The 23,685-nt window shown below is 46.0% G+C and overlaps 1 protein-coding gene across 3 annotated transcripts; it reads right to left on the bottom strand.

Annotated features, from left to right (window-relative positions):
* Window positions 1–1,222: 1,222 nt before the first annotated feature.
* LOC116170809 (ecotropic viral integration site 5 ortholog) lies at window positions 1,223–23,549 on the bottom strand (the record flags this gene model as incomplete). 3 transcript variants are annotated; one of them, XM_031487329.1, is given in 10 exon segments in its annotated part: window positions 1,223–1,324; window positions 1,374–1,808; window positions 1,854–2,189; window positions 2,237–2,473; window positions 2,524–2,682; window positions 4,273–4,632; window positions 4,682–4,873; window positions 4,920–5,146; window positions 5,195–5,475; window positions 23,347–23,549. In XM_031487329.1, coding segments are annotated over 9 exon segments (2,271 nt in total), but the record flags the coding sequence as incomplete, so codon positions are not given.
* Between the last annotated feature and the right edge of the window lie 136 nt (window positions 23,550–23,685).

Below are 23,685 nucleotides of genomic sequence, written 5' to 3'. Positions count from 1 at the left end.
TGGAATAACCCCCAGGGATATCAAAACAGTAACTTTCAGAGTGCCAATGTTTTACAATCTCCTGGGGGATATTCGATACACCCCGCCCCCCAAACCGCCGGTGCAATGTCATCCAAAGTGGTTGCAGCCCTTCACATTCTCATGCTAATACTTGCAGAATTTCTAACAATTTTTCTTGTCCCAGACCTTCTGGTCCCACGACCCCCCTAGAAGAACAAAAATCGAAGGCACTCTGAAAGTACGACAGGATGTAGAAGTTTTGGAAGAGAACGGACTGCCGGGAAGGGGGGGGGGGGGGGTATAATAAAAGTAACTTTCAGAATGCCATCGATTTACAATTGCCTGGAGAGGGGTATGGATACCCAGAATTTCCAATAATTGTTCTTATCCCACACTTTCTGGCGCCACCTCCCCCCTCCACCAAATTTAGAACAAAAAGCGAAGGCACTCTGAATTTTGGGAGAGCAGATAGCACAGAGGAGGCTGAGAAATAAGGAATAAAGGAAGAGAAAATTGAAGGTATTTGGAGAGCGCAGCGGAATATAGAAGTTGAGGAGAGAACGTTGCACGGGGGAGGGGGGGTCACCAGAGATTTTAAAACGATAACTTTCAGAGTGCCACTGCTCTCGGTTTTGGTGGTGTCCTCTGATGGGATAATAATGAATTGTTTTATTAGGCTCAAACAAAGTGAAGTAAAAGCAACGACTACACACAAACAAGACATCACCTACGAACTTTTCTTCTTCCATAAAAAAGCGCACATTCAATATTATAAAAAAAGCGAGTTAAGACATGCGCATATTCGTACTTAATTTACCAGGGTCATTCAGAAAGTAACGCATGCGCATTCTAAATAACCCTGGCACCAACTAAACAAACTACGGTTTTAAGCAATCATTCGATTGGAGACTACGTTTCGGAGACATACAAGCATACTTTTTGACAACTTACTCGAGCCACTTCCAAGGCTCTGTATCCGGACTTGCGATAGGCGTGGGAAACTGAACAGTAAATTATTAACATGTGGTGCGATTCAATGTCTAAATGGGGGAGGTTATTAATTTATACGGATTGTAAATGCCCATCCCTTCGTTATCTTTACCCCAATCTTGGCCACGATATATTTACAAAGGTGAAAAACACGTTAAAGCGAAGCAGGTGCGTAAACGCTTTCGGTAACGTTAGTCTGGCTGTACAATTTACTAAAAACAATCGAACAAACCTCCGCCTGCAAATCCGCCACCTTATCTTGAAGTTCGCGAATCCTCTCGTTATCGTCAACCGAATGACTGCGAAGCTCGCCCTCGGTCGCGATCTCTTCATTCTGAAACGCGTACCGGTTTAATCGGGGAAAACTTCGCAACGCCGGTTACCTTCAGTTCAAGTTGACTAATCTTCTGAGTTAGCTCGACGACGGCCTGCGTCTTTTCGGCGTCGCGAATTCGCGCGTTCATGAGCTCCTCCTGCATTTTCGTCTCGAGATCTTTGTAGCGGCGGTGCTCGTCGAGAAGTCGGGCGGCCGCGTCCCGATCGCGCAGCTCGCCCTTCTCCAGTAGGTCCTTCTGCTTCTTGATCTCTTCGTCCTGCCGCCGCAGCTGATTGGTGCTCACCTGCACCTGCGTTTCCAACTCCATCACTTTGAGGCGAAGCTCTTTCACTTCGGTCAGCGTTTCCATCTCTCGGAGACGGGTGGTCATCAGTTCCTCTTCGACGCGCTGCGTCTCGTTATGCCGATTCTCCCAGAAGAGGAGCTTCTTCGGCGTGCTCAACGCGTCACTCGATGGCGCCGACTCTTGCTTGTGGTCCTGCTGGTAACGAAATATTATGGATTACTTACTGTTACGATAACAAACCTGTAGGTGGCGCTGCCATTGATTGCTGAGCTCGGCGACTCGCTGCCGCAAGTCTTTTAACGACAAGTTCGCCTCTGCCTCCCTCAGTTTCACAGCGATTAATTCCTCCTGTAAGTGCGCGACGCTATTGTCCGGTGTCGTCTCCCTCAAGGTCTTCTTGTCCTCTTCCAATTCGTGAATGCGCGTCCGTAACTCACGCGTCAGTGCGTCATTCTCGGCCTCGCGAAGGCGCACCTTCACCAACTCCTCCTGTAGACACTCGATCATTTCCTCTCGCTGCTGCAACTGCTCCTGCTTCAGCGAGATCTCCTCGATCGAAGACTGTCGTGAAGTGTGCTGTATTTGATCGAATCAGCTAAATGAAAAAATCGCTCGTGACTTACGCTCTCTTCCATCATTAGAGACAGAGATCGGATCTTCTCGTTGGCGAGGGCGAGATGGTGGGTCGTCTCGAGATGCGTGTGTCTTAGCGCGTCCAGCTCCCTCTGCACGACGAACGTCGTCTCCTCCTCTTCGGCGCGACTCACCTGACCCCTGACTAGTCGATCGGCGAGCGCCTTGCTCTCCTCCTCCAGCATCTCGCATCGATGCCTTAGCTGCTTGTTTTCCGTGCGTAGCCTCTGTAAACACGCGACGGGTTAAAGTCGTCACTTTCGTCGAAGCTAGCAACCTTGAGTTCGGTCATTTCCTCTTGCTCCTTCGATTTAATTGCGTAGTACTCCTTCTCCAGTTTCTTCATTTTCTTCGAGTTGTACTTTATGTTGTAGGCGGATTGCATGAGACCTTCTGGGTCGGCCTCGGCGCGTGCGGGTAGATCCTTTTGGAAAAACTGAAAGGGAAAAAGATCGTGCTTCAGATTTTTCTTTCGGCACAAAAATAGCCCATTCTTCATTGCGAAGCACGACAGTAGCCCGTTTTGTGCCGCTCTCGCCCTTTGCTTGTTTAAATTTGTGTATTTCAGAAATTCGTGTACGGCACAAGGAACGTGACCGATTGTAGAGCGAGGTGAAGGTGAGTTCGGCACAAAAATAGCCCATTCTTCATTGCGAAGCACGACAGTAGGCCGTTTTGTGCCGCTCTCGCCCTTTGCTTGCTTAAATTTGTGTATTTCAGGAATTCGTGTACGGCACAAGACACGTGACCGATTGTAGAGCGAGGTGAAGGTGAGTTCGGCACAAAAATAGCCCATTCTTCATTGCGAAGCACGACAGTAGCCCGTTTTGTGCCGCTCTCGCCCTTTGCTTGTTTAAATTTGTGTATTTCAGGAATTTGTGTACGGCACAAGGAACGTGACCGATTGTAGAGCGAGGTGAAGGTGAGTTCGGCACAAAAATAGCCCACTCTTCATTGCGAAGCACGACAGTAGCCCGTTTTGTGCCGCTCTCGCCCTTTGCTTGTTTAAATTTGTGTATTTCAGGAATTCGTGTACGGCACAAGGAACGTGACCGATTGTAGAGCGCCGCTCTCGCCCTTTGCTTGTTTAAATTTGTGTATTTCAGGAATTCGTGTACGGCACAAGGAACGTGACCGATTGTAGAGCGAGCAAGGTGAGTTCGGCACAAAAATAGCCCATTCTTCATTGCGAAGCACGACAGTAGCCCGTTTTGTGCCGCTCTCGCCCTTTGCTTGTTTAAATTTGTGTATTTCAGGAATTCGTGTACGGCACAAGACACGTGACCGATTGTAGAGCGAGGTGAAGGTGAGTTCGGCACAAAAATAGCCCACTCTTCATTGCGAAGCACGACAGTAGCCCGTTTTGTGCCGCTCTCGCCCTTTGCTTGTTTAAATTTGTGTATTTCAGGAATTCGTGTACGGCACAAGATACGTGACCGATTGTAGAGCGAGGTCAAGGTGAGTTCGGCACAAAAATAGCCCACTCTTCATTGCGAAGCACGACAGTAGCCCGTTTTGTGCCGCTCTCGCCCTTTGCTTGCTTAAATTTGTGTATTTCAGGAATTCGTGTACGGCACAAGATACGTGACCGATTGTAGAGCGAGGTCAAGGTGAGTTCGGCACAAAAATAGCCCACTCTTCATTGCGAAGCACGACAGTAGCCCGTTTTGTGCCGCTCTCGCCCTTTGCTTGCTTAAATTTGTGTATTTCAGGAATTCGTGTACGGCACAAGATACGTGACCGATTGTAGAGCGAGGTCAAGGTGAGTTCGGCACAAAAATAGCCCATTCTTCAAAGCGAAGCACGACGGTGGTCAATTTTCGTGCCGTCCTCGCTCTTGGTACGTTTAGATTTCTGTTTCAAACAAATAAGCCAATCAGGCTACCGTGATGCTTTGCTTTGACGGCAAGGGCTACACTTGTGCTGAACTCGCCTTTGGCTCGCTCAGTAATAGCTCACGAACCAGTGGAAAGAGAGGATGTGATAGAAAAAGACAAACTAATAGTCGAGAAAGAGCTACCCTTACCTTCAGCATCCCTTCCATATCCAGGCACATGAGATCGGCTTTACCGAGCATAAGCATGGAGAGGGCCACTTTAAAAATGATCTCCATCCCTTCGGAGAGAAAGACGTCCATGATCCGACACGCGAGCGGCAACGAGAGCGCCGTCGTGAAGAGCGTCAGGAACCAGCTCGACGCGTACATCGAAGTGTGAAAGTTCTGCGACTGAAAGTGCTGATTTAAATCGGGCAAATGCTCAGAGACCAGGCTCTCGAGCTGAAACATGCACACGCCCAGCTCGGCCATCGTCGGCTTGAACATGTCTCGCATTCGATAGTCCTGCATGATCTTCACGAGCACCGCAAAGGCCTCCTCTTCGGGCATCTAAATTTGAATCAAATCTCCAATGGAGAATATGCTCGAGGATACTCACCTGCATGAGCAGTAAGCCGACAATAAACCCGGAACCTTGGCAGTAGCCGACCTCGCGGTCGTGCAGGGAGTACGCCTTGATAACGTTGAAAAGTGACTCCTGGCCCAGGCCATCTTTCTCCTTGAAGAAGTCGTGCTCGGGGTAGGTCCGCGCTATGTCCCTCCTTATCACTTTCTCGCAAGGGGATTTGGTCTGAAATTCGATTTCACGACAAATACTCGATTATCAAACTAAGTACCTTAATGTAATCGGCATACAATTTCTTCTCGGGCGCGTCCGTAGCCGAACAAAGTAGCTGCCACACGATCCCTCGAAAGTGCAACGGAATCCCCTTCTGCACCAGCTCCCTGACCTGCTGATTGTACTTCTTCCAGTTCACCTCCCAGTTGTTAACGATTCCTCCCCACACGCTCCACAGGTCCTCCTCGCCGCCATCCTCGATCCTGTCCTGGGTCGAGCTCGTTCCTGGTTCGTTCGATTAATTGATGCGACGCGCGCGGCGATTCGACTTACCCGAAGCGAGCGAAATCTGCGAGGTATCGGAGCTCTTCCGCGAGTGTCCCGACGCCGAATTTCCGCTCAGCGAGTTGAGCGACTTCGCATCGGACTCGAATAGTCGATTCGCCTCCTCCAGCTTGGCGAGAAGCTCCAGCTCGGCACCAGACGCGTGATTATTATTGTTGTTGTTATTGTTGTTGCAGGGCGAAGCTTCCAGCCTCATGGCCGTCGGTGGCATTGCGGAATAGCAGCCCCCATCTGATTCGACGACCAGACAACTCAGCGACGGGCTACCTCTGCAAAAAAAGCGTACACATACATTGGTATTGTGCGGTATTCCAATACAAGAGAATACCAAAGGATAACAGCCGCCTGATTTTGTCTTTCGTAAACAATTGAGAATCTCGCCTGACGCGATTGGTATTCATTACGCTAATAAAAGCTTCGAGTGATGCATCATGATGTTAGTAAACTACTAATAATAGCAGGTTGCGAACCACTTAGCCTTGTAATTGGTGATTCAGAACATGAAAAGAGAAGAACTTTCTTCCTGCTTCTTAATTTGTTTCGTGGGACGTCTGGCTCTGTCCTTGACGTCTCGTGCCAGTAAATTAATTGCGGGCGAGATTGTGTAACCTTTTCTCAATCGCCATAAGAAGAAAGTGTTATCACTTTCACCGCGAAGAGTTTCTAAACCAAAACGTTTCGTCGAAAATGCAATAAACGTGGCAAAAGTTCGTGGGTGGCGAATTTTCTACTGTCTTTGTGTCACCTCCGAAGGCTATAAATTCCTAATGCGCAATGATTCATTCTTGCAGGCGATATTGGTAAAAGGCCTTCGGCAATGAATTGGAGAAATGCGTAACTCCGCGTCTATCGGAGTCAAACCGGAGTAAAAAAAACGAGTTTGATTAGTAATTAATTTACGGGCTATAAGAATATTCGTTTAATATTAGGAGACATTTTTGGTGATTGCTTGAAGCGTGATCGCTGTAACGAAAATGTAACAAAATGAGAGCTTCGGAATGTACGGAATTTTTAAAAAATGTTCGCTGCAACGACGCCTTCCTCTTGGAGTAATAATTTCAGAAAAAATGATGAAGAGCATCCCCAAAAACCTGGGCGTTAATTCCATGCATCTACGTTTTAAAGAAGAAATGCAAAGTTTATTTCAAAAAATGTCTGTTTTGTTATATGCAATTGTTACACCCTGTATTCAAAAGCGGTTATTCATATTTCACTTAAACTTATCTGTTAGATAACTACCTAGGTGAACACATGCGATTTCATGTTTAAAGACCGGCACTTAACGTTCTAATTAAGTTCCCCATTAGTCATTAGTGTTCCTACTCTACCCCCCCCCCCCGACCGTATAGAGCCCTCAGTCATTATCGAGATCATTTTCAAGAGTCATCGCCCCCCAGGAAAACAGCTTCAATTGGATTCCCCTCAAAAATGATGACAAGTACTGAGAACTGTAAATGTTTTAAGGGGAGAAAGCGAAGCTCTTTCTCCTGGGGGGTATTCTATACCCCCAGACCCCCCGGTGGTACGCTTTCCTTCCATAACGTTCACAACCATCAATAGTAGTGGTGAAAATTAACCAGAGAGACCTATCGAAGCTCGATGGAAGTATGCACCACCGGGGGGTCTGGGGTGTAAACAGTTTCTATGGCTCTCCTCGAGAATTACGACAAGTACTGAGAATTGTAACTATTTTGAGGGGGGATAACCGGGAAGCAATCAAAATTCTTTTTCCTGGGGGATATTCCATGCCCCCCCCCCCAGGCTACGCTTTACTTCCATAACGTTCACCATCAATAGTAGTGGTGAACATTAACCAGAGAGACCTATCGAAGCTCGATGGAAGTATGCACCACCGGGGGGTCTGGGGGGTATGAAATACCCCCCAGTAAAAAGTTTCTATGGCCCTCCTAGAGAATTATGACAAGTACTGAGAATTGTAACTATTTTGAGGGGAGATAACCGGGAAGCAATCAAAATTCTTTTTCCTGGGGGATATTCCATGACCCCCCCCCCCAGGCTACGCTTTACTTCCATAACGTTCACCACCATCAATAGTAGTGGTGAACATTAACCAGAGAGACCTATCGAAGCTCGATGGAAGTATGCACCGCCGGGGGGGTCTGGGGGGTATGGAATACCCCCCAGTAAAAAGTTTCTATGGCTCTCCCTAGAGAATTATGAGAAAGTACTGAGAATTGTAACTATTTTGAGGGGAGATAACCGGGAAGCAATCAAAATTCTTTTTCCTGGGGGATATTCCATGCCCCCCCCCCAGGCTACGCTTTACTTCCATAACGTTCACCACCATCAATAGTAGTGGTGAACATTAACCAGAGAGACCTATCGAAGCTCGATGGAAGTATGCACCACCGGGGGGTCTGGGGGGTATGGAATACCCCCCAGTAAAAAGTTTCTATGGCCCTCCTAGAGAATTATGGCAAGTACTGAGAATTGTAACTATTTTGAGGGGAGATAACCGGGAAGCAATCAAAATTCTTTTTCCTGGGGGATATTCCATGCCCCCCCCCCAGGCTACGCTTTACTTCCATAACGTTCACCACCATCAATAGTAGTGGTGAACATTAACCAGAGAGACCTATCGAAGCTCGATGGAAGTATGCACCACCGGGGGGTCTGGGGGGTATGGAATACCCCCTAGTAAAAAGTTTATATGGCTCTCCTCGAGAATTACGACAAGTACTGAGAATTGTAACTATTTTGAGGGGGGATAACCGGGAAGCAATCAAAATTCTTTTTCCTGGGGGGATATTCCCCCCCCCCCCCCCAGAGCTACGCTTTACTTCCATAACGTTCACCAACCATCAATAGTAGTGGTGAACATTAACCAGAGAGACCTATCGAAGCTCGATGGAAGTATGCACCACCGGGGGGTCTGGGGGGTATGGAATACCCCCCAGTAAAAAGTTTCTATGGCCCTCCTAGAGAATTATGGCAAGTACTGAGAATTGTAACTATTTTGAGGGGAGATAACCGGGAAGCAATCAAAATTCTTTTTCCTGGGGGATATTCCATGCCCCCCCCCCAGGCTACGCTTTACTTCCATAACGTTCACAACCATCAATACTAGTGGTGAACATTAACCAGAGAGACCTATCGAAGCTCGATGGAAGTATGCACCACCGGGGGGTCTGGGGGGTATGGAATACCCCCTAGTAAAAAGTTTATATGGCTCTCCTCGAGAATTACGACAAGTACTGAGAATTGTAACTATTTTGAGGGGGGATAACCGGGAAGCAATCAAAATTCTTTTTCCTGGGGGGATATTCCCCCCCCCCCCCCCAGAGCTACGCTTTACTTCCATAACGTTCACAACCATCAATACTAGTGATGAACATTAACCAGAGGGACCTATCGAAGCTCGATGGAAGTATGCACCACCGGGGGGTCTGGGGGGTATGGAATACCCCCCAGTAAAAAGTTTCTATGGCTCTCCTCGAGAATTATGACAAGTACTGAGAATTGTAAATGTTTTGAGGGGAGAATTCATATCCGGGAAGCTCTTTTTCCATGGGAGGATTTCATGCCTGATATTTATATGAATATTTCTCAATTAGTGCTAATTAACAAATGGATTTGCCCCTTAGCAATAACTGCCAGATACATGTGACAATTAACGCTAATTGATAAACAGATCTGCCCTTTACATTTTCTTAGAGATTGCCTTCTTTTTTGAAAATGCAAAATTTGTTTAATTCCTGTACTGAAGCTCTGGAGGAAGCTCTTTCACTGCGAAAGGCATTAAAAATTGCATTAAATCCCGGTCGATGGCAATACTTCCGCCTCCTCCCGCCTCCTCCCACCTCCGTAAAGCCGAAAGGCAAATTTCCATTATCGCAATGGCTTTCGGACTTGCATCCGAAAGGATTATATTGTTCCCAGTTGTTAGATTCGGTTTAATTTTAATGAAGGAATTTTCTCGTACGCCCCAAATACATTACAAACGAGGACGTCGTTAAATTTGAACGACGACGTATAAAACATTTTACTGTCGCGCGTCCCCTCGAGGAACGTTCCATCGACGTATGGGAGACCCCGCCGACATTGTAAAAATTGTTGAAATTTACGAGTCCCCCTTCGTACTATCCGAACCAATTTCGGAATCGTCTAAAATGTTTATGATTGAACCGTTACGGAGGAAGTGTATTAATCGGACGTCGTCGTCGTAAATAAGCGTCGGGATGCGCGACGTCGAATTTCTTTCGCGTAAATCAAGCGTATTTTCGATGTTGACGTTTGTGTCGATAACGAACGTTTCAATTTTTTCTTTGTTTCGTTCCTCTACGTCAACCCACTTTCATTTTGATTGAGCCAACTGTTCTTTTTCTTACAGGGGGGCCAAGTCCTGCTGTCCCAATTCGAACTTCTAAGATCGCAGTGACTCAGGTTAAACGCAGTGCCGTAACTCGTAAGTAACCCTAGCCTCGTTACGCTTTTATTTGGGATCTTCGTCTCTGAGGTCCTCCAAATCTCGTGCTGGGTCCAGAGCCTGTGACTAAATTTTAACACAGCAAATTAAGACCACTAGCTAGTCTCGTGCCTTCAATCCGACAGACTAGGAGAGGTTTCCATTTCTATGAAATTAATTTCCTTCGAGGAAATGAAATCCGTCGCCCACGGGATGGGCAAATGAAACGTGCACATAAATTTACGTCGCGCGCGGTCCAATTCCTCCAAATTGTACCTCGCCTCGCGAGTTTGCAATTGAATTACAAATTGCAATTAAAAATAGAACGCGATACGGACGGTTAATCCTCTCGTGAAGAGGTTTAATAGGCACTCGAAAGAAGTGCCCCTTTTACACGATAACCTGAATGCTCCACTTCCTCTATTTAAGACGTTCAAAGGCTCATTTACATCAATGTATCGATTCTGGAGAAGTTTGCTATGAAAAAAACACTCGTCGATTGTTTTTTGAGTACTTAACCTCCATAAAACGGATATAGACGAGTTAATCGATACTTCATACATTCCATTCCATGAACTACTTTGTCCACTATCGATTTGGGACCAACCCAACGTACTTGGACGAACAAAGAATTGCAGAGGAAAGGTCAGCTCTCTTTTCGACCCATCATAAATAAAAACGGTCCAATTACGATCCCCGGAGGCCTTTTCTATTAAACTAATTGCACTTTCGCAATTCGGTCAACTTTATTAACAGTAAAAACCTAGAGCAAGTGAAAATTTATTGCAGATAAACCGGAATGAGTGCGTGTTCATACAAATTGAATGTCTACCCCACAGGACAAGAAGTTTCTATGACTCTCCCTCGAGGATGATAATGGCAAGTATTGATGGCCGTAACTGTTGAGGTGGGGTATTTCATACCCCCAGCCCCCTCGGCCTTCCCAGACCCAGTACGTTCTTGTTTCAAAACGTATAGAACTGTCCCTATTTGTGGTAGTCATGTTCCAAAGAGCATTCCATAGCCAACTCCACCAGGAAAAGGAGCTTCCATGGTTCTTCCTAAAAATGATCACACGCAGTGGGTACTGCGAATATCTTGAGGGGAGTATACATGACCGGGGGGTCTGGAATACCCCCCAGGCAAATGAAACTTTAACGACTCTTCATCGAGAATGAAGATGACAAGTATTGAGGGCCGTAACTGTTGGGGAGGTGGGAGATCACACCAAAGTTCCCTTTCCTGGGGGGTATTCCATACCCCCCAGACCCCCCGGTAGTACGTTCTCGTTTCAAAACGTATAGAACTGTCCCTATTTGTAGTAGTCATGTTCCAAAGACCATTCCATAGCCAACTCCCCCAGGAAAAGGAGCTTCCATGGTTCTTCCTAAAAATGATAACACGCAGTGGGTACTGCGAATATCTTGAGGGGAGTATACATGACCGGGGGGTCTGGGGGGTATGGAATACCCCCCAGGCAAATGAAACTTTAACGACTCTTCATCGAGAATGAAGATGACAAGTATTGAGGGCCGTAACTGTTGGGGAGGTGGGAGATCACCGCGGAGCCACCAAAGTTCCCTTTCCTGGGGGGTATGGAATACCCTCCAGGCAAATGAAACTTTAACGACTCTTCATCGAGAATGAAGATGACAAGTATTGAGGGCCGTAACTGTTGGGGACGTGGGAGATCACCGCGGAGCCACCAAAGTTCCCGTTCCTGGGGGGTATTCCATACCCCCCAGAGGTACGTCATCGTTTCAAAACGTATACAACTATCCCTATTTGTGGTGGTCATGTTCCAGAGAGCATTCCATAGCCAACTCTCCCAGGAAAAGGAGCTTCCATGGTTCTTCCTAAAAATGATCACACACAGTGGGTACTGTGAATATCTTGAGGGGAGTATACGTGTCCGGGGGGTCTGGGGGGTATGGAATACCCCCAGGCAAATGGAACTTTAATGATTCTTCATGAAGAATGAAGATGACAAGTATTGGGGGCCGTAACTGTTGGGGTGGTGGCATATCACCGCGGAGCCACCAAAGTTCCCTTTCCTGGGGGGTATTCCATACCCCCCAGACCCCCCGGTGGTACGTCATCGTTTCAAAACGTATAGAACTATCCCTATTTGTGATGGTCATGTTGCAGAGAGCATTCCATAACCAACTCCCCCAGGAAAAGGAGCTTCCATGGTTCTTCCTAAAAATGATCACACGCAGTGGGTACTGCGAATATCTTGAGGGGAGTATACATGACCAGGGGGTCTGGGGGGTATGGAATACCCCCCAGGCTAATGAAACCTTAACGACTCTTCATCGAGAATGAAGATGACAAGTATTGAGAGCCGTAACTGTTGGGGTGGTGGCAGATCACCGCGGAGCCACCAAAGTTCCCTTTCCTGGGGGGGTATTCCATACCCCCCAGACCCCTCGGTGGTACGTCCTCGTTTCAAAACGTATAGAACTATCCCTATTTGTGGTGGTCATGTTCCAGAGAGCATTCCATTTCAAACTCCCCCAGGAGAAGAAGCTTCGATCGTTTTTCCAAAAACATCTCTGGGCGTAGGCAACCCCCTATCTACTGTAAATTCTGAAGACGAAGAGGATGCATCACCATCGAAGCTCCTTTCCCTTGTACAATGTCGTGCGCGATAAATGAAGTAAAACCCAACGACCAGCGTGATAGAAGCGAATTTCCTAAAATGCTAAAGTAAGTACAGTCACTGACAGAATTAATCGCCTTCGGTTACATGAACCGTGCAGAGTGACCAGCGTAATAGTCGTGCAAATATGGCAATGATACGAATAGTTGCGTACTCGTTAGCAATTGGGCCTGCTCACCGCAAAATGAAGTCATTAATTATGTCAGTCACTGTACGTTTTCGCCTTCGCTCGAACATCTCATGAATACGCATCCGACAGCTTCGGCATAAGATAAAGATACGCGCTAACCTACACCAATAAAATCGCCATTATCGCCCAATCTCGCATCGCAAAACTATGTAAATTCGGGCCCATCTGTCGACTCTCTAAGCCGAATATAAATGGGCCCGGGTGCATTTGCATTCATCGCATCGCGGCAGTCGATACTCACCGCTTTCTCGGTTTGCGCGTGTACCAATATCGAGATGAGACGAACTTCTGCAGGACCATGCCATCCGTTTCCTCGGCGGACACAAAGCGGAGAGACTTAGAAAGGCGAACCGTTTACCGTTGCGTTACTGTTACTCGAGTGCGTCACGCCCGCCCAAAAGAAGGAAGGACCCGTTTCCACATTATTTTAATTAGCAGAATTCATTTCGGTAATTACGCAATAAATCATCGCACGAGACTTATTGAACGGCCCCCGTACACGACACATTTCGCTATGGACTATTTTTATCGCACGAATTTCTATAAACAGGGAGCGATAAGTATTTTTAAGAAACTAAATATTTACAATGATGTACGAGGTCGCTCCGAAAAAAAAACGCGCGCGTTCTGGCCCCGATCGAGATTCAACGAGAGCGTTAAATTTAATAATTTAAAGACAATTGAGCTTCGTTACGCCACATAATTACGGAATTTGCAGTTGAAGGTTAATGCATGTTTGATGTACGGATTCAGCGCATTACAATTCAATTAATAATAATTGATACCTTAATTTAATGTCTGCAATTAATTCCCTAAAATTACCCTTCAGCTGGTAATTAATTACGTGTTAGCAGCATTCCTGGCTTTTTGGAATCTTACACATCCACAATTCCGAAAATTCAAGAATTTTTTAAACTCTGGTGAATGTTCTATTCGAAAAATTCGATCACTCGACAAACACTGGGTTATTTCGAAAAAGGAAGAGCCGCTGAAGCTGCTTTTCCTGGGGGGTATTTCATACTCCAAGACCCTCTTGTGATACGTTCTCCTTCCAAACGTTTAGAACCACCCACATTTCTGGTGATCATGTTCGGGGGAGAGACAACTTGAGAGAAGTACCTACACATCACCGGGGGGTACCCCCCAGGCAAAAGAAGATTCGATGGCTTTTCCTCCAGAATGATGCAGACAAAAATGTATTTAAATGATTTGGGGGAAAGATGCATCACAGGGTAACCATCGAAGTTCCTTCTCTCCTGGGGGATATTCCATACTCCCCAGACCCCCCGGAGATATTTTCTCGATTCCAAACGTTTACATCACATCACCGGGGGGTCTGGGGGGTATGGAATACCCCCCCAGGCAAAAGAAGATTCGATAGCTTTTCTTCCAGAATGATGCAAACAAAAATTTATTTTAATGACTTGGGGGAAAGATGCATCACAGGGTAACCATCGAAGTTCCTTCTCTCCTGGGGGGGTATTCCATACCCCCCAGACCCCCCGGAGATATTTTCTCAATTCCAAACGTTTACATCACATCACCGGGGGGTCTGGGGGGTATGGAATACCCCCCAGGCATAAGAAAATTCGATGGCTTTTCCTCCAAAATGATGCAGACAAAAATTTATTTAAATGATTTGGGAAAAGATGCATCACAGGGTAACCATCGAAGTTCCTTCTCTCCTGGAGGGTATTCCATACCCCCAGACCCCCCGGAGATATTTTCTCGATTCCAAACGTTTACATCACATCACCGGGGGGTCTGGGGAGTATGGAATACCCCCCAGACAAAAGAAGATTCGATAGCTTTTCCTCCGGAATGATGCAGACAAAAATTTATTTAAATGACTTGGAGGAAAGATGCATCACAGGGTAACCATCGAAGTTCCTTCTCTCCTGGGGGGTATTCCATACCCCCCAGACCCCCCGGAGATATTTTCTCAATTCCAAACGTTTACATCACATCACCGGGGGGGGGGGTATGGAATACCCCCCCCCCCCAGGCAAAAGAAGATTCGATAGCTTTTCCTCCGAAATGATGCAGACAAAAATTTATTTTAATGACTTGGAGGAAAGATGCATCACAGGGTAACCATCGAAGTTCCTTCTCTCCTGGGGGGTATTCCATACCCCCCAGACCCCCCGGAGATATTTTCTCGATTCCAAACGTTTATATCACATCACCGGGGGGTGTGGGGGTTATGTAATACCCTCCAGGCAAAAGAAGATTCGATGGCTTTTCCTCCAGAATGATGCCGACAAAAATTTATTTAAATGACTTGGGGGAAAGATGCATCTCAGGGTAACCATCAAAGTTCCTTCTCTCCTGGGGGGTATTCCATACCCCCCAGAGATATTTTCTCGATTCCAAACGTTTATATCACATCACCGGGGGGTCTGGGGGTTATGGAACACCCCCCAGGCAAAAGAAGATTCGATGGCTTTTCCTCCAGAATGACGCAGACAAAAATTTATTTAAATGTCTTGGGGGAAAGATGCATCACAGAGTAACCATTGAAACACCTATTCTCCTGGGGGATATTCCATACCGCCTAGGTCCCCGGCGGTGATCGTGTTCGAGAGAAAGCCCTGAAAAATCCTTTTCATGGGGAGCATTCCCGCCCAGGAAACGAAAGTTCTATCGCGCTCTTTGTAACTGTGAGGGAGTAAGTACAACCACGGCAGTTTTCAATGTCCACTCTTCCAGAGATTTTCGGGAATAAAAGTAGCCCAATTAAATCGAAAAGCCTATCCGAAAACAACCTCCGTTAGAATTTGGAAAATTTTCGGCACAATGTAGACCCTTAAGCTAATTAGCTAATAAAATTTTGATGGAAGACCGTCACTGGCGCATGTTTTTCTGTCCGATTTACTACTGTGGCCGCCTCTTTCCTTTTCGGGAGCTCGCAAACAATCTCGACTCGTAAAAATGCCGGGAATGGGCTTTAAAAACGCGAAACTACGTAAACAACTGAAATAAATTTTTAAAACGACCCGATCCCCGAAAACTTTCGGAGGAGCCTCACAAAAAACTTATCCCATTATCTCGTACCATTAGAGCGACAATAAAAAAGCGCAATCTAATTTCGATATCTCCCAAAAAATGAGAGAAACTGTTGCTTGGGAGGGGATTTATGGCAATTTAAGCCGCTCTCGGGGTAATGGCGATTGAATCCGTTATCGTAACGTGCAAAAAAATATTTACAAACTGGGAACGAGCGGGATTAATCAAACGGAACGGGATGACATCAGCCGATCTCGTTTTTTTATCGCGTCGTACGCGCACAAAAATTTTCACTATTTCCACCGGGAAATTGGCGCGTACGCGGACAAGCGGAAAAGCCGCCCTCAGTCGGAAGGGGCAGCGTCAACTCTGAAATGTATCGCATCGGTCGGGAACGCTCGGAAACTCCAGGCAGAATCCGAAAGGAGCCCGTTCGATAAAGGGTGCAGAATTGATGCACAATCTTCATAATTGACACTAATTGGCGTTAACCTGCACCCCCACCCCCCATCTTTGCAAGGGTCGAAAATCCCCCAGTCGAGAGAAATAACGGGGGGGAAGGTCGAGGAAATTTATAAACAAGTAGGAAGATTGCACACAAAGGGGCCGTGAACGTCTTCGGGAAAATATGGTTTTCGGGCACGTTTTCCTGCATTTTTAAAGGAGGAGAATAGGTAAAAGGGACGCTTATTATACTTTATTTGTTGTCCCAGAGCTCCGATGTTATTTATTGCGACGTCGTGCAAATGCGAACCGCGATTTATTTATCCGGCACGAAAATTTGCTATCGATCGGTCCTCCGGCAGCATCGGCCGAGATGGCAAATCGAAAGCAACGGTCCCGAGTGCTGTGTGAGATTAAAATGCATCTGACAAAATGCGCGGAATTTACTAAAATGCAGCACCGGCGACACTTGCCCTCAAAAGGGGAGATATCAAGATGTGGAGGAAGCTTGAGAAAGGTTTCAATGCGGAGTGAAAAGAAACGTCTTACATATTTCCATCCGCCTCCTTCACCCCAACGGTGCTACGTTCCTATCACACTCTCAAAACGTTTACAACACCAGCGCAACCGAAATAGCTTAGTAAATGGTTGGGTTATAAAGGGAGGAGGCAAACATTTAAAGACCGCCTGGCATACATTCAAAATCCTCCGACACTCCATTCTGCAGATTTTGCCTTTGAGAGTACTTTCCTCCGACCAATCGTTTTCGAGATATTCGCTCTTAAAGTTTTGACATCACCAATGGAGATATATTTCTTACAGACGTCTCAATCGCCTTTTGTGAGTACCCTCTTCCAACAATCCGTTCTGGAGATATAAGGGAATATATCCGATCACGATAAGGGGTCGAGGAGGTGGACTATAGTTCGTAGAAATTAATTTCTTTCGTTGAGACCTTTCATTAGAGTACCATGAAGAATAAAACCAGTTCCACTCTCCCCCCCCCCCCCTCCAGATAAAGAGCATACTTACATACATCCCAATCACCTCTCTCCGGACAATCCGCTCTTGAGACATAATGAATTAGGTATATCCGATTACGATAAGGGATCGAGGATGGTTATGGTTGGTAGACATTAATTCCTTTCGTTGAGACCTTTCATTAGAGTACCATGAAAGATAAAACCAGCCCCCCCCCCCCGATTTTGATAAGGGACAAGAAAGAACAGTTCCTATTGTTGAGACCTTTAAATAGAATACCATGAAAGATAACTCTCTCCTCAACCCCACCACCCACTGATCACGAAAAGGAGTGGTGCAGAGAAGATATAGTTTGTAAAAAGCAATTCATTTCGATGAGACCTCTCATTAGAATACCATGAAGGGCAGAACGTGTGTTCACCCCCCCCCCCCACACACACACACACACCCTCTCATGTTAAAAGTTTTAGTTGCCACTACTAAACGAAAGTTTATGCAAAATGTGAGACCAATTAGTTGTTAAGTACGGAAGGTCTGGAATGCCTCCCAGGAAAAGAAAAACTGAAAGCGATCATGAACGGCCGGGGGGGGGGGGGCTGAAGATATTCTGAAGCATGAAGGTAATACCAAGGAAGTCTGGGGAGTATACCTCTCAAAAAGAAAAAAAAATTGATGACTAGACGATTATGAAAGCCCGGGAGGCTGAAGATAAACTGAAGCGAGACAGTAATAAATACCGAGGGGGGAGGGGGGAGGGGGGGGGGAAATACTCCACAGGAGAAGAAAAGGTTGATGACTCTTTAGACGATGATGAAAGTGCGGAGGGATGAAGCAATAAGGTAATACCGAGGGGATCTGGGGAGTATAATATATCCCAGGAAGACAAAAAATTGATGACCTTAGACGATCATGAAGGTGCGGAGGGCTGAAGATATTCTGAGGTGAGGTAATACCGGGAGACCTGGAATACCCTCCGGAAAGAGAAAAACTGAAAGTCCATGGAACTGAAGATATTCTGAAGCAAGAAGGTAATACCGCGGAGGGGGGAGGGGGGGGGGTATCCCTCCTAGGAAGAAAAAAATTGATTACTAGATCATGAAGGTACAGGGGACTGAAAATATTCTAAAGTGAGAAGGTAATACCGGGGGTTTAGGCGGTATGGAATACGTCCCAGTCAATACCCTGCAGCACAGAAAGATTCGGTTGCCTTTTTCCGCGAACTATTCTTGTAGGATTCTCTAAGTATTACCCTTGGTAATACCCTTGCATTGTCCGGGTAGCCTTCAGAAGAAGGCAACCGAGTCTTCGTGCGATAGAGGTATTCGATACAAGAAAAGAAAAATTGATTGCTTTAAAATACGGGGTATCGTAAGCCAAATCCGGATACTTGGTGAACACGTCCGCCATCACCATCTTTTGCGGCGTCCGTGTATTACTCCCGAAACCGCTTAACGTTGATTTCCCGGTTTCCGTCATCGTCACATTGATTCGTTCCTGCTACTGTTCCCGTGTTTTTAGCGCATTTTCTAAAAATTAAAAAAAATGTGCTATTGTTTGCGTTTTGTCCGTCCGTCCGGACCCACTTCTCTTGGGGAATGGTCCTAGAACTCCTAGAATCCTGGAATTTGGTGCAGTAGGTAGCCTATACCTTAAAGGTGTGCCAGACGGCCATCAAATTTCGCTGTCTAAAAGCCCCCCCCCCCCCCCCCCTACGAATTATTTCCTAAGATGCTGTTTTTGAAAGTAAATCGTGCATAACTTTTACATACCACAACCAATTGGTCTCAGCTTTTGCATACGCATGCATTTAGTTGTGCCAAGTTAAACCTTGGAAAATGGGGGGGGGGGGGATGTGTAAACCATTCTACCATTCATAGTATTCTAATGAAAGGTCTCATAAATAAATTAATAAATTGGTTTGTACAAACTATACCTTTCCCGTGCGACTCGAGATCAGTGAGGGACGGGGCCTGAGGGTGGGGTGGGGTATGGGGGTTAAAATTAATTTTATCTCTCATTGTATTCTAATTAAAGGTCTCAACGAAAGGAACCGTTTTCTACTAACTACTGCCCTTCTTTCTGTCCTATTATCAAAGTACCGAGTGGAGGGGGGGGGGGGGAATGGAACTAGTTTTATCCTTCATGGTACTCTAATGAAAGGTCTCAACGAAAAGAATTAATTTCTACCAACCACAGCCCTCCTCCTCGACCTCTTATCGTGATCGGGTATATTCCTTGTACCTCGGAAAAGGGTACTCACAAATGGCGATTAAGACGTCTGCAAGAAATACTACTTTGGTTAAAAAAATGCACCTTATCTGCACAATTTATAAGTACTTGTTTCTTTTCTCCCCAGTACACATCAATTGCAGAGGTTCGGTTCGCTCAATTAATTTGCCACACGGACCTTTATGTACTTACGGAAAGGGCGTTTGCGTTACGCTGAGAACACCCACATACAGTGATTTGATATGTTTTTTTTTATTATGCGTGTCCGAATGTAATGTCGAAATACAATTCGCTCCGGCTGCAAATCAAAAAGCGTGTACTGTGCCTACTCTCTTTCAGTTGAAAGGACATACCCTCAAAGAATAGCATAAATTCTGACCCAGAAAAAAAATACACGATAACGGCCATTGCACCAAAAATACGATTGTAGAGTATTAAAAGCATTGACCTCGGTGGGAACGCTGAAAACAATTTCCATGTGTAATTAACATGTGGGGATTATCTACTACGACGCCTAACGCGCTTTTTGACAGCAGCTTTCTAGCCGACCCTCGACCGGAATTATAAATAAATTATACAATGAAGCCATACATCGACATTACGGAGGAAGCCATTTCTGCACAATGCAATTTCATAACGGCGCGCTTTTGCGAAAGTCGACGTCATCGCCGATTAGTTCAACCAACCTGGACGAAAACGTAATTGGTTTTCCTCTCGAATTTTCATCGACTTCGACGGTTCGCGTTTTAATTACCTAGATAATTAGCGGATCGCGCACAATTTCATCATTCGCCTGCTTGCACTTTCGCAAGGGGATCTTACAAAATGACGTCGACGTCACCGAGGCCATTTTTGGGCTTGGATTAAAACGCGATTTTTACGTTTATCAACTGACGATAAGCGATCTTATTTTTTAACGAGCGATACCAAATATTTACACAGGGAGAGATAATTTTCCATAAATAGCGAAAGTGTGCCTTTGTATTTACGCCTTTCTTCTCGAGTGATATTTTCGTCTGGTTATCAAGACGTTGCCCTTGGACGACTTCGCCGGGGCCGTTGGTGCTCCTTTTTGTCGTCCGCGCATTCGGCCGCGTAGCAATAGTCGAATCGCTCTGTATACTTTGATCCTTTTAAATAATATAATATTCAACAATTCAGCAACCATGACCTTTTTAACAAGTCACGGCCTACTTAGAGAGCAATTTATGAATTTTCATTTGGCGAAATGGCGTCTGCGTATACGCGAAATTGTGTAAATAAAATAATGTAATTGAGGTTGTTAATTAGCAGACGATCACGTTTTCATTTAAAGGGAGCAACGTAGCACAAATGAATTTGAAATGAAAACACGAGCAACGACCTACAAACCGGCCGCCGGATAACGCAAGTGTCACTCTTGCGTATTTCCGCTCGGTCGATAGCAATAGCGCTCGCCCACCAAAACAGTCTTTGACATTTAACAAAAGCGATCCGAAGAATTTTCGCCAGCGATTGCCCTATAAGGCGACGTAACACAAAACGTCTCTTGTCTTGGCGAACGAAGGTCTTCTCCATCGCCTTCTCGATGTCTACTTCAAGAGCATGAGAACGTAATTTCGCACACAGAAAGCACTCAAGAGGGCTAAGATTTCTGGCGTCGATTCATTACGCGTTGGTGAGAGGGAGCAGACCGAGGAATGTCCTCTTCCTTCAGTTACACAGAGCAAGGACATAATTATCCACTTATTTTAGGAATTAAAATTTCTTTTTACGTCACCCCTGAGATATTTATACAGGATGTGACATGTATATGGACCCATTTTAAAATGCTTATTGTTTAACTCCTCAACTTTTGACAGACATGTACAATATGTTATAGACTGTGGTCGTTTTCGAAAATAACCACAGTACGTGGTTGGCGTCTTCTCTGAAATATAATTACAGGGCGAGGTGAGGCGGCTCAGCCGCTGATACGGGGCCCATTTGTGAATGATCGCCGATATTCCAATTCAGGGTCGGGGGATGCGCCGCCGCACCTTACTCTGTAGCTTTCGAAACAATAAGACATACGCTCGGTTTCGGCGGCTGCGCCTCCTCACCTCACTCTTTCATTATATTACCTGGGGGTTATTATGACAGGACGAGGCAAAGTGGCTACATCTGAGGCTATGATAGTGCGAGATGAGGCGGCGCAGCCGCCGAAGTCGAGCGTATGCCCCATTTTTCTGTATACAAAAAAGAACCCATTTAACCAGTATCCTTTTTGAAATACGAGTATAACCACAGTACAAGGTGAGGAGTGAGTGAGAAGATGAGGCGGTACCGATCCCACTTGTGAATAATCGTCACATTTCAAGGACAAGGATTCGGCGTCGTGGGTTACGCTGCCCCACCTCGAGCTGCAGCTTTCAACACAGTGAGACAGACGCTCGGTTTCGGCGGCTGCGCCGCCTCACCTCGCTCCTGCAGTATAAATATTACCAGGGGGTTATTATGACAGAACAAGGCAAAGTGGCTACACCTGGGGCTATGATAGCGCGAGGTGAGGCGGCGCAGCCGCCGAAGCCGAGCGTATGTTCCATTTTTCTTTATACAAAAAAGAACCCATTTAACCAGTATCGCTTTTAAAATATAACCACAGTACAAGGTGAGGGGCGAGCGAGAAGATGAGGCAGTACCGACCCCACTTATGAATAATCGTCACATTTCAAGGACAAGGTTTCGGCGTCGTGGGTTACGCTGCCCCACCTTGAGCTGCAGCTTTCAACACAGTGAGACAGACGCTCGGTTTCGACGGCTGCGCCGCCTCACCTCGCTCCTTCAGTATAAATATTACCAGGGGGTTATTATGACAGAACGAGGTAAAGTGGCTACACCTGGCGCTATGATAGCGTGAGGTGAGGCGGCGCAGCCGCCGAAGCCGAGCGTATGTCCCATTTTTCTTTATACAAAAAGGAACCCAATTAACCAGTATCGCTTTTAAAATATAACCACAGTACAAGGTGAGGGGCGAGCGAGAAGATGAGGCCGTACCGACCCCACTTATGAATAATCGTCACATTTCAAGGACAAGGTTTCGGCTTCGTGGGTTACGCTGCCCCACCCCGAGCTGAAGCTTTCAAAACATTTGAGACAGACGCTCGGTTTCGGCGGCTGCGCCGCCTCACCTCGCTCCTCCAATATAAATATTACCAGGGGGTTATTATGACAGAACGAGGCAAAGTGGCTACACCTGGGGCTATGACCAGCGCGAGGTGAGGCGGTGCAGCCGCCGAAGCCGAGCGTATGTCCCATTTTTGTTTATACACTTATTTCCATGATATTTCAAGGACGACGCTTCAGTGCTCAAGGCTGCGCCACCTCACCTATGCCACCTATGCTATATAAGCAAATTGTGTTTAGTCTTAGTTTTATCATCGACGTCGAAGTGATAAATAACAAAATACGCGCTCGTGTTATAAATGTAAAGGCAAGTAAGTGTTACATATTGAATTGTTATAAGGTTTATTGTTAATACTAAATTTTAATAATTTAACAGATAAAACACAACATGAAATTTACGTTAATGTAAAAGGCCTTCTTGAAACGGATCCCGGAGAGAAGACCACTCCGGCCCTGGTTACAATTTAATCCGTACGAACGTTTTTCGGTTAGGTTTCGCAGAAGAGTTCATCCAGGTCACTAACTCAACTCCCACATTTCCGCGCCGCCCGCCGTTTTGATGTAGTTACAGTCGGCGTTCGCCGTTTTGAAATTTCGTGGACCGAAAACTGTCCTATCCTACACATTACAAAATATTGGCTTGCAAAACAGACCGGCGCGAATTTCGCCGGAGGCGGGTGAATTTTCTTCATCTCAATTTGGACCGGTTTTGAAACCGAACCAAATTAAAACAAAAGGCGCGCGCGAATTCTGATGAAGCAGCCTGGAATTCGGGCGCAAGCAGATTTCGACATTATTTATTGTAACAATTAAATTAATTAGAAAAAAAAACGCCGTGAAAGTAGGTAGGTAATTTCTAAAGCGAGTTACCATTACGTTTGTCCTAAATATTTTCATCGGGCGAAGTGAAGGGGTTGCTCGCGACAACGCACCGATAAAACGTAATAAATAATTAGCCGCCTACGGTCGACGTAAGCCAAATCTGAGTCATACCATAACAGGTATACCCAACAGGTGTGATTTAATTCCTGCACGAAACAATCGAATTCTCGACTTACCCTGTTGATGTTTACTCGATTCTCCAAATGCGCCCTCCGAGAAATTACTGAGCACAATTTACGAGCGGCGGTTTCGTGATTGACGACGGCGAACGTATTTGTCGTAAAACGTAATCGAGTTTAATAAATAATAAACCGTTAACGGAGAACATTTAAGCCAAACACGGAATCGAAACGCACTGACGTTGTTACGCCTACCTACAGCTGACTTTTGACGATAATTTCAGGTTATTGTAATTTCATGGCCGATAATGAGACGAACGGCGGCGAAGATTTACGATCGGATGCGCTTGTTTTGGCGCCGGCGGGTAGGCAAATAACAATACGCCCTAATTACGA

This window comes from Photinus pyralis, unplaced genomic scaffold, assembly GCF_008802855.1.
Source record: "Photinus pyralis isolate 1611_PpyrPB1 unplaced genomic scaffold, Ppyr1.3 Ppyr1.4_LG5, whole genome shotgun sequence".
NCBI classification, from domain to species: Eukaryota; Metazoa; Arthropoda; class Insecta; order Coleoptera; family Lampyridae; genus Photinus; species Photinus pyralis.
Note: the sequence above shows the minus strand (reverse complement) of the source record. Positions and strands in the feature narration are given on the sequence as shown.